Here is a 12236-nt window from a genome sequence, read left to right as displayed (position 1 = left end):
TGCTTCCCTCTCTCTCTCTCTGTCTGCCTCCTCTGCCTACATGTGATCTCTCTCTGTCAAATATATAAAATCTTAAAAGAAATGATAGAAAATTAAATGTGCAAAGAACTATGAGAGACCATAAAGAATATATTTAAATGACAGTATTCTTAAAAAATTTAGTGTCTATAGCAGCAATGTCCACAATAGCCAAACTATGGAAAGAACCTAGCTGTCCATCAACAGATGAATGGATAAAGAAGATGTGGTGTATATATACAATGGAATACAATGAAGCCATCAAAAGAAATGAAATCTTGCCATTTGCAACAACGTGGATGGAACCAGAGGGTATTATGCTTATTGAAATAAGTGAATCAGAGAAAGACAACTATCATAAGATCTCCCTGATATGAGGAAGTGGAGAAGCAACGTGGGGGGCTTGGCGGGTAGGAAAAGAATAAATGAAACGAGATGGGATCAGGAGGGAGACAAACCATAAGACTCTTACTGTCACAAAACAAACTGAGGGTTGCTGGGAGGAAGGGGGGGAGAGGGTAGTGGGATTATGGACATTGGGGAGAGTATGTGATATGGTGAGTTCTGTGAAGTGTGTAAACCTGGCGATTCAGAGACCTGTTACCCCTGGGGCTAATAATACATTATATGTTTATTTAAAAAATTAAAAATTTTTAAAAATTTTTAAAAATTAAAAATACCATATATTATTATATAATAAATTGACTTCTTTTTTACATAGTAAAATTCAAAAGATTAAGTTCTTTCATTCTTGCATTTTTAATAATTTTTTAATGATTTATTTATTCAACTGAGAGGGAGAGAGAGAGAAAAAACAGGGATGGGGAATGGGCACAGGGAGAGAGAGTCTCAAGCAGACTCACCCTTGAGCATGGAGCTCCATGCAGGCCTCGATCTTAAGACCCTGAGATCACGACCTGCGCTGAAACCAAGAGTCGAATGCTGAATCCACTGCACCATCCAGGCAACCCTTAAGAGTTTTTTTTATGCTAAGGACATATATTACTTAGTTCTATGCTCCCCCAAATAGAAAACATGACATCAATATCCAAATGTTGCAAGGTTAAGCAAATGTCAACTTACAAATAAGGATTATTCAGATTAAGTACCCCAAAGAAATGTCTAGTGATCTAGTTGATCTAATTCTTAGTCATATCAGATTGATATGGGAAATAAGTCCTATCAGACTGATAGGGCAAAAGTCTATCAACTAGTACTAATTTTAACTATTAAAAGATTTCTTTGATAGTTTAAATTGTCCAAAGAAATTAAAGGCATTATTTCTCAAAAAAATGGTATTGATTTGAATATTTTCTAATCTCTTTTAATATTATTTTTGCTCAGTAATGTGGCTTGAGATCCACTTCTATAAAATGTATGAGGTATGTCAGTTACTGAGTGATTTATTGCATATGTCCAAACCATAGATAAGCATTTCTATTGAAATTGTGTTTCTTACCTGGAAAATATTGTAAAAAGATCCAATAGGTTTGTGGATGCCCAAATTATTTAAACAGTGTTATCTGATAGAGCTGGCTCTACAATAAAGACCCCTTTTAAAACCAAATCAACTTTCATATGTTAGATCATTGAAATAACTTGAGGGAATATTTGAATACAGTTGCAGTTTTTGCTTTGTCAAATAGTGGAATAGTTTAATAGGTGGAAGTTAAATCATTTGGCCCATACCTGCTCAATGGATGAGCACTACTGTGGAGAGATTGTGAGAAAATTTTATGGTTCTTTTAGGAAAAAAAAAGTATGCATTAAAATCGGGTTATACTTGTTCACTTGTTCTATAAGAGTTGTAGAACTCAAAAAAGCAATTTCTTGTTAAAGGTGGTTTCTTTCCTCTACTCCATGTGCCTTTGATGAACAAATTAATCATATTAGAATGAATAGGTTTCAATAAAATATTAAGCAGAGGGAGACATACACATACTGTGCTCCTGTTTTGGTTTTAGACAGTTATTCTCTGCAAAGATCCAGATGTTTAGTGGTTTCAAATGAATCTTCTGTGTCAGGTACCCATCTCAGTTTAACATTAAGGTATTTTTTTAAGTGTTACTTTATATCCTTAGGGAAATCGAATTTAAATCAATCTTAACAGTTACAAAGACATGCAAGTTGAGAGCAGATTAAAAATCGTTCTTCCAGGACTTAATAAATACCACTTGAGAGAATGAGACATCCTTCTGAATTAAATTAACTACCTCCTGCATTTTCCAAGGACTATATTCTTTACAAATATAAACAAAGTAGCTCTGGGAGATTTCTACAAGTATGTCTTTGAGAAGTAACAAAATGAGTAGGATAAGTGACAGTTAAAATTCTACTAAAATTTGAGGGTTTGCCAATATACTACTTTTTCAAATCCTATAAAGATATATTTTTAATTTATGTACTAATTTATTGTGATGCACTTCCACTGAATTGCTGGTAAAATCTAATAACATTTCTACTTGTTGTGAAGATCAAGCATTTACTTCAGTCATTCAATGCATTTAGTGCTTATGCAGTTTGTTTTTACCTGTTTTGAGAGATAGTCAGTTTCTGTAGTAAAGGCAGCCAATAGGAAGAAAGTGCTTCCACAGTTGAAATGCTGTTATCATCCAAGTGCAATTCTCTTAGTAGAACATGATTCTCCAAGGATGGAAGCTATATTTAAATTTGGGTCATTAGCTTATATTAAGTAAAATATTTTTGTCATTCAACAAAATTTAAAAACATAAAACCTATTAAAACTAACAAAAGGTATAGTCTGTTAAACTGTATATCTAAATCAAAGTATAATGTTATGAGAATTTTAGGATAAATAAAATTTATAAGAATTAACTTTATAATTAGAATTTCTTAAATAAAAGTTACTTCGTGGTAAATTTTATTTAGAATTTCATTACAGATACATTTGGCTCCACTTACATATGAAAATAGAACTGAAAATTGTGATTTATTTTATTGTTGTGAAAAACTTACGTTAAATTATTTTACAAAATATTCTATGTTGAACTTTTTTTAACAGAGATAAGTATGTGACAGTTTTAAGTAAACTGGAAGTCACATACAGATGATAAACAAAAAACAAAGAAAAATTAAAGTTCCTTTTAATTTTTTCTATCAAAAGAAAAATGTTGGGCGCCTGGGTGGCTCAGTGGGTTAAGCCGCTGCCTTCGGCTCAGGTCATGATCTCAGGGTCCTGGGATCGAGTCCCGCATCAGGATCTCTGCTCAGCAGGGAGCCTGCTTCCTCCTCTCTCTCTCTGCCTGCCTCTCTGCCTACTTGTGATCTCTCTCTGTCAAATAAATAAATAAAATCTTAAAAAAAAAAAAAAAAAAAAAAAAAAAAAAAAAAATGTTGTATTAATCACAGACACCAATAATTCAAAGAAATTACCTCACTTAGATAATTTCCCTGTAACTTCAGTACCTGGAGCAATCCACAGTTTTCAATACCTTCAACTTTAGTTAGATGATTATGTGAGCAGTCCAGGTATATAATGGTAGGAGTATCACAAAGACCTTTTGTACTAATTAACTGATTGTGATCCACAATTAGTTGTTGAAGATTCCTCAAAGATTCTAAACCACCTGGAATAAAAATTTTCTAAGATCACTTATGTCAAACATTCTTCTAGAATCTAAGATGCAATTTCTTTTTTTTTCTCTCTTTTTTTTTAATATAATTTTTTATTTTTTATAAACATATATTTTTATCCCCAGGGGTACAGGTCTGTGAATCACCAGGTTTACACACTTCACAGCACTCACCAAAACACATACCCTCCCCAATGTCCATAATACCACCCCCTTCTCCCAAACCCCCTCCCCCCAACAACCCTCAGTTTGTTTTGTGAGATTAAGAGTCACTTATGGTTTGTCTCCCTCCCAATTAATTGTACCTATTTTCCAATCTTTCTAATTACAAATAAAGATTTAGCCCCTATTCTTGTTAAAAATGTGTAAGTGTAAAAAGTATTCCTTTTTAAACTTGTACCTAAAAGATACATTTTTGAATGACATAGTTATATACCAATTGAAAACTGAACAAAATACTACAAAGTATACATTGGGTGGGCACTGAATGTTTTCTTTTTTTTTTTTTTTGAATGTTTTATTTTCAAAAGGCAACAGAACAAGGGAGAAATAGAAGGACTTGTTTTCTTTAAAAAAAAAAGTTTCCAATTCAGTTTCAGGGTCTTTGAAGTTTGATTACTTCCTTAAAGTTGAATATATAATGTTGGAATGCTATTTTCCTACCATCCCATCGAGATAGCTATCTTAAATTCCCAAGTGAAGTAGGTGCAACCATATTAACAACAATGAAATATTAACATATTCTTCAGGTATTTCAAGATTGACACATGTATCCTCCTTATTGCCCAGATAAGGTTAAAACCAATATGATACTATATAAAAAATACCAGAGGAATCTTCGTCTATAGCTCAGCACTTATAAGGGAAAAAACTGAGAAGGTTGTTCAAGTAAGCCATCAGGAATTAGCACTGGAAAGAAATGCTGAGGAAGTCTGTAAATATTTCATGAAAGATATTAAAAATCTAGAAAATGTTACTTAGATTGAATATTGGACTAGATATGATACCTTTAGGTACCACACTATTACATGAAATAGGCAGTTCTAGAAACTGGAAATAAGGTTTAAGTTCTAAGGTAGGTACTGGTAAGCAGACTGTCTTCAGTGAGTGTTGTACATATGGGAGTCATTGAGCCTGACCTTGGAGAATCAAGCTTCATTGTGATTTTCTTGTTGAGCCCCAAAATATTTTATTCGATTAAATGTTGGAATAAACATGAGTTTTTTGGCCAAAAAAGGTTATTTGAAAAAAACTGAAAGATAATCTTGAAAGAAACATAATTAATGTATAAAAACAATATCCAGAACTTATGTAATGAATTTATCCTGGAGAAATTTAAGGCATTAACTCAAGGCTTGTTCTTTTGATTATACATTGTAACTTACAGAAGGAAAGGGCAAACAGTTGGCTTATATGAAAATGGAGAAATAAAAAGAAGAATCAAGTAATATTACCAAGATTTCACAAGAAAACTTATTGCTGTATCACATTTTAAAAGTTTAGATAATAGAATTGAGTGTATTGTACCAATATTTCATAGAGATACATTGAAGAAAAATTATATTTCAAAATTGCAGTGTTTCTAATAGTTTGAGTCAAAAGAACTTAATATTATGGATGCTTATTCTGTATAAAAGGAATACATTTTTATGCTAAAGAGTTAATTTTCTTATAATGATAAATTACACATTATCTAGGAAAATACATAGAAAGATCCATAGAAGAGAGGGACTTAAATTTAAATTTAGGATGTAATTTTACATTTTTTAAGTTCTTTTCTAGGATTGATGTCCTGGTATTTTCCTGTAATGTAAAATAGCAAGTGACTTAGAAAAAAGTGACTTAGAAAAAAAGCAAATGACTTAGAAAAAAATTGTCATCTGTTATTATTCAAGGAGCGAATAGTTCTGCCCAATAAGATAGTTGACTAAGTTTAAATAACAGAATCAACTGTCTTATATATATTATATATTATACATTATCAATTCCAAGTTATTAAAAATAGAATATTTCATACAATAGTATATATTAGCTAATCCTGGATGACAGCTCGACTGCAACCTCTTGAGAGATCCTGAGACATAACCACCCAGTTAAGCCACCAAAGATTCCTGATCCAAAGAAAATACGCAAAGTGTTTGTTATTTTAGATTGCTGTTTTAGGGTACTTTGCTTCACAATATATAACTAATACAGTAAAGATTCTATTTGAAAGAAAATATGAGAAAGAAGAAAATACGTTGAAAATACTTTGGGCAATAGAAGGATATTTAAAGAAATTTAATGTAACAAGAATTCAAAGATATTAAAATAACAGATATAGGTAAACAAATGGACCAAAATAACACCATGACAGTACTAATAAATAATTTCAAAATAACATTGTATATTAACAGAGAGCTACAGCTTGGATTGCCTATAAAAAAAGAGATCATCACACTGAGAATAAAATATGAAGAAATCCAAAAATAAAAAGACATAGATTAAATTAATTAAATAATAATAGACATGAAAGACAAACTCAACCAAAATATGGATCATCTATGATTGAAAAATAGAGCCAAAACAAAAAAGTTTTCAAATATATGAAAACCAAAATTTTCCAGAAATAAGAAATAACTTAATCTGTAGTTTGAAAGGTACATTATATTCCAAAGCAATTTTATGTGGATTTATTGACTATAAGATGTTTCTTGGTTAAGTTACTGACTAAGGACAAGGAGTATTATTCAGGTATCTTCATAGAACTCAGTTTTAAGGACAGAAAATCAAGTTAGCCTCTTACTTGCAATAGCAATACATAATACCACGTATGCAGTGAAGCAAGGTCACAAAGTACCAAGTGAAGTGTTACCTAAAAATAGAACACACAGCTTTCTTCTCATTCAAGAATGAAGGCAACTGACAGATATTCTCAAATGTGAAAGAATTCAGGGATAATAGGATCCATCTTTCTTTGAAAAATAAGATTTGAAAAGAGCTAATGAACTGGTAATCCAGATAAGCAGAGGATGAAAGGAACAGTTGTAAAAAGCACTGGCACTGGTACTAACCCATTGTCATATAGATCTAATGCCACTAAAGGATATGTACATAAAGTCATAAATCCTGATGTGAATAATAATTGTGGGAGGAAAAGGAGATTGTGAAAAGTATAAATATTCTAATTTATTTTATTTTCTTAAAAAGTTAATGTTGTCTGAAATACATGAATCAAAAGCACATGTTTTAAAAATTTACTAAGCAAGAATATAACTAGCAACTGGAAGGTGGAGATGTTAGTATAAAGGAGATCATTTTATCATCTTTAGCTTGAGAAGCCAGTCTAAAATTCTGAAGTCAAAACAGTTTCATATGCACTCGTGCTCTATTGTTTAACAATGCTTTTGAGTTTTTAAGTATGTCCCATCTTAGTAAACTGTTTGTAGAAAAATTGACTGAAAAGGAGTATTCCCAACCAGTATTCACATAGGGATGATTTTTGTTTTTGTTCATCATAAGATTATTTTACATATATATATATGTATATATTTCAACAAGTGCTTATTTTATAAATCATGGTACTATTTTTTTAAACATTCTTTTTTAAGATTTTATTTATTTATTTGACAGACAGCGATCATAAGTAGACAGAGAGTCCAGCAGAGAAGAGGAAACAGGCTCCCCGCTGAGCAGATAGCCCAATGTGGGACTCGATCTCAGGACCCTGGAATCACGACCTGAGTCGAAGGCAGAGGCTTTAACCCACTGAGCCATCCAGGCACCCCTAAATCATGGTACTTTTTAAAAATTCAAATTGATGTTTGACTTCAGTAGTGGTTAAAGTTATGTCTGCATCATCTCAAAAGCAGCACTAAAGTGGTAGCTGTTTATTTAATGTTAATAAAAATTACATGCCTAGAGCTTATCTTTTTATATGTACTGTAATAATGACAGATACTATTAAAGTTTATCTACTGTTTAGTTAAACTTTAGTTAACTACCTAAACTTTTTTTAATTAAACTTTACCCTAAATACACTTATTTATATAGGAAAAGTAAGCACAATGGCTGAAGAGTTACCACATTTATTTCAAGTGATTTCCTATTTTGATTACTTTGTTCTTTCATATAAATTTATCTTATATATAGAAGGACATTTTTGTTTACCATTTTATATTTGTTATTCCTCAAAGATTTTTGTATTTCTATTTAGGTGTGAGCTGTTTTTTACAGTTTTATTTTCTTAATACAGGTATATGACAAAATTTTCTGTGATTTTTTTGAAATAGACAGAGTAGCTTACATAAACACATATAAAAATATTTATATTTTCCACATTTCTACTAAAAATATCAAAATCTATTTTTGCAAAACAAGCTTTACTCGTAATTTAAAATTCATCAGAGATCCATTCTATTAGTTTCAGCCCTGTGTTTATGTCCACATGGAAATAGAAAAATAATATAGACAGAATCTCTCCTCAAATATCTCTTAGTTTATCTACTCAACTACTATTTTTTAAATTATAACATGTAAAAATGTTAACAATTTATGGTGAACTGAAAAAATTACAAAACAATATTACAGTAGAGTTCTTTTAAATGGCAGAAAACAATCTGAAAAGACAGCAACTATGCAAGAAATTTTTTTTAAATCCCATTTATAACTGCATCAAAAAATAAAATAAAATTCCAAAGAATAAATTTAATCAAGGAGGTGAAAGATCTATATATTGAAAACTATAAGACACTAATGAAAGGAATTTATGAAGACAAATAATTGGAAAGGCATTCTGTACTCATGAATTAAAAAATTAATATCATTAGAATGTCCATATCCAGAGCAATCCACAGGTCCAATGCAATCCCTTTCAAAATCCCAATGGCATTTTTCACAGAAATAGGACAAATAATTGTAATATTTATATGGAACCACAAAAGACCCTGAATAGTCAATGCAATTTCAAGAAAAAAACAAAATTGGAGGTATCACACTCCCTGATTTCAAACTATACACCAAAGGTATAGTAATCAAAACAATATGGTACTGGCATAAAAACAGACACATAGGTCAGGAAAACAGACTAAAGACCCCAGAAATAAACAAATTAGTTTATTGTCAATTAGTTTATGACAAAGAGGCCAAGAATATAAAATGGGGGAAAGAACAGTCTCTTCAATAATTAATATTGGGAAAATAGACAGCCACGTGCAAAAAATGAAGCTTGACCACTGTCTTACGACATACACAAAAATCAACTCAAAATGAATTGAAGACTTGAACATAAGACCTGAAACCATAAAGCTCAGAGAAGAAAACATAGGTGGTAAACTCCTTGACATGGGTCTTTGGATGATTTTCTAAAAATCTAACACCAAAAGAAAAAGCAACAAAAGCAAAATAAACAAGATAAAAGCTACTGCAGCAAAGGAAACCATGAACAAATTGAAAAGGCAACCTACTGAATGGGATAAAATATTTGCAAATCACATGTCTGATAAAGGTCTCATATCCAAAATTTATAAACAACTTCAACTCAATAGTGAAAATCCCATTTGATTAAAAATTGGGCAGAAGGTCTGAATAGACTTTTTTCCAAAGAAGACATACAGATGGCCAACAGGCACATGAAAAGATTCTCAACATCATTAGTCATCAGGGAAATGAAAATCAAAATCACTATGGGCTATCACTTCACATTTGTTAAAATACCTAGTCTCAAAAAGACAAGAAATTAACAAGTGTTGGCAAGAATATGGAGAGAAGAGAACCCTCTCACAACTGTTGGTGGGAATGTAATTGGTGCAGCCATTATGGAAAATAGAGGGGGGGGGCCTCAAAAAATTAAAAATAGAACTACCTTATGGCCTACCATTTCCACTTTAGGATATTTAGTTAAAGAAAAAAATGCTCCTGACATGAAAATATATATTCATCCCCATGTTTATTTGTTACAGCATTATTTGCAACAGTGAAAATATGTATACAACATAAATGACCACTGATGCGGGAATGGATAAAACAACTGTGGTAATTAGATGTACAATGGAATATTATTCAGCCATAAAAGAAAAGAATGAAACCTTGCCATGTGTGCGAACATGGATGGATCTCAAGGGCATTATGCTAAGTGGAGTAAGTTAGAAAAAAACGAATGTTAGGGGCACTGGGTGGCTCAGTCATTAAGCGTCTGCCTTAGGCTCAGGTCATGATCCCAGAGTCCTGGGATCCAGCTCCGCGTTGGGTTCCCTGCTTGGTGGAAAGCCTGCTTCTCTCTCTCCCACTCCCCCTGCTTGTGTGCCCTCTCTCGCTGTGTCTCTGTCAAATAAATAAATAAAATCTTGGGGAAAAAAAAAAAGACAAATGTTATATTATCTCTCTTATGTGGAGTTTAGAAAAACCAAAGAAACAAACCAAAACAAAACCCATATATGCAGAGAACAGATGGAAGATTATCAGAGAGAAAGGGGGTAGGAGGACAAATTGGGTAATGGGGGTCAATTGTATAATGGCAGATGATAACTAGATGTACTATGGTGATCACCCGTAGTGTATATATACAAAAATCAAATGATGTACCCCTGAAAGAAATATAATGTATCGATTTCATCTCAAAAAAGAGAAATATTTCCAAACACAAACACACCAAAAGAGGGGGGGCTTAAAAAGTGGGTGAATCTTTATGATATGATATTATAAAATAATACTATCTTAAGCCATTCCAAATACACACACATACAATAAAATGCATGACAATAATAGCATATTAATTTGGGAGTGAGTAAATAAAGTTTCTAGGACCCTAAACTACTTTCAAAAAATACTAAATAAATTTATATTTAGTAAATCAGGAAGGCATGCCATATTTATAGTAAACAAAAAGAATAGTAAAATAATATGTAACTGGTAATAGAAAGGAAAAAGGAAATAATTTAAAACCTCAACTAAACCAAAAAGAGGCAAGAAAAGAGAAAAAATAAAACAGGCAAAACAAATAGAATCAAATAGTAACATAATAGATTCAAACTGAAATATATTAATAATTGCACTTAATTAAACTTAATTCATTATTAGAGATCAAAGGCTAGAAACGAAGCTAAAATTTGTCAGGCAACCCAGATAAAACAATAACAAAAGCAACACATTTTCACATTACATAAAGAAGCCAAAAATAGAACATATAGAAATACTGTAAGTAAAAGGATAGAAAAAGATATGTTACGGGCGTCTGGGTGGCTCAGTCATTAAGTGTCTGCCTTCGGCTGGGGTCATGATCTCGGGGTCCTGGGACCGAGTCCCATATCAGGCTCCCTACTTGGCGGGATGCCTGCTTCTTCCTCTCCCACTCCCCCGGCCTGTGTTCCCTCTCCCTCTCTTGCTGTGTCTCTGTCAAGTAAATGAATAAATTCTTAAAAAAAAAAAAAAAAAAAGATACGTATACACTAAAGTAGTGATTCTCAAAGTGTGGTCTAGAGACCAATCTCATACAGACACTTTTAAAGGTTCCATGGAGTCAAAACTATTTCATAATAATTCTAAGATGTTATTTGCCTTTTCACTCTCATTTGCTTAAGAGCTTATAGTGGTGTTTTCCAGAGGCTACATGAGGTGTGATATTGTAGCAAATTGAATGCAGAAGGAAATACGAAAATCCAGCTGTCTTGCGTTAAGCTAGACATTAAAGAGATTTGCAAATACGTGTAACAATAACCCTCTTCTCACTATATCTTTTAGGTAAAAACTACGTTTATTATTTATAAAACTACTACTAATGGAAAAACTTTGTTATCATAAGCTCTGAATTACTAAGTAAGAACAAATTTTTTCTCATTTTTTTTTCTATACAGTAAATACTGACAGCATAAATGAAAGGTGTTTGAGGCAGGTACTCAATAATTTTTAGGAGCATAAAAGGATCCTGAGTCCAAAGGAAACCTGGTTAGGGTAATATCAGACACAGAAGACTAAGGCAAAAAGCTTTACTACAGATGAAAAGGGACATTTAAAAGTGATAAAATAGGTCAATTCAAAAGAAATATATAACAATTTTAAATTTATATAAAACAAATAGCATGGCCTCAAAAATATATAAGCAAAAAAAAAATGGGCTCTAAGAATAAAGATCTACAACCTACAATCATCTTGGGAGTCATGTATATAGCTTTTTTCTACCACTATGCTAATAACATGGTCAGTGGCACATGTTGATTACAGGCAGTATGGTATAATAAAAACACGAAGGCTCTAAGGCAGACAATCCATGAATTTCAGGTCTATTCCAAAACTAGCTGTATGAATATAAACACATTACCTAACTTCTCTGAGTCTTTGGTCCTTTATTTGGAGTGAGGGTGATTGGGAGGATTAAAAATAGTATTTGAACGCAGCTTGTACAACACTTTCACATATTGGCTACTAAAAATTGTTTCCTAACAATTATCCTCAATGAAAAGTAGTTAATAACTGTTGTGATCAAATAAGACTTCAAAGACAAATATTTGAGCTAAACTTTGAAGAAGAAATAGGATATTAATACACACTTTCAAAAAAGTCTATATACAATTGATTAAACAGTAATTTGATCCAGTCAATGCATTTGGCTCAAAAGGGGGAATCTAGATGGGAAGGAAGTTAGAATAAATT

General features: G+C 31.9%; 1 protein-coding gene across 3 annotated transcripts in view; it reads right to left on the bottom strand.

Moving 5' to 3' along the window:
• The window catches only part of LRRIQ1 (leucine rich repeats and IQ motif containing 1), a 214199-nt gene that overhangs the window by 161575 nt on the left and 40388 nt on the right, over window positions 1-12236 (bottom strand). For all 3 annotated transcript variants that reach the window (XM_045082964.1, XM_045082966.1, XM_045082965.1), the window contains exons 11-12: window positions 3412-3605; window positions 2549-2676 (exon numbers count right to left, since the gene is read on the bottom strand). In XM_045082964.1, coding sequence (XP_044938899.1) covers window positions 2549-2676; window positions 3412-3605 — 322 coding nt within the window. The remainder of the gene's footprint in view (window positions 1-2548; window positions 2677-3411; window positions 3606-12236) is intronic.

This window comes from Mustela putorius, unplaced genomic scaffold, assembly GCF_011764305.1.
Source record: "Mustela putorius furo isolate JIRA1106 unplaced genomic scaffold, ASM1176430v1.1 tig00000640_pilon_pilon_pilon, whole genome shotgun sequence".
In the NCBI taxonomy this organism is placed as follows: domain Eukaryota; kingdom Metazoa; phylum Chordata; class Mammalia; order Carnivora; family Mustelidae; genus Mustela; species Mustela putorius.
This window is presented reverse-complemented; position numbering and strand designations above follow the sequence as displayed.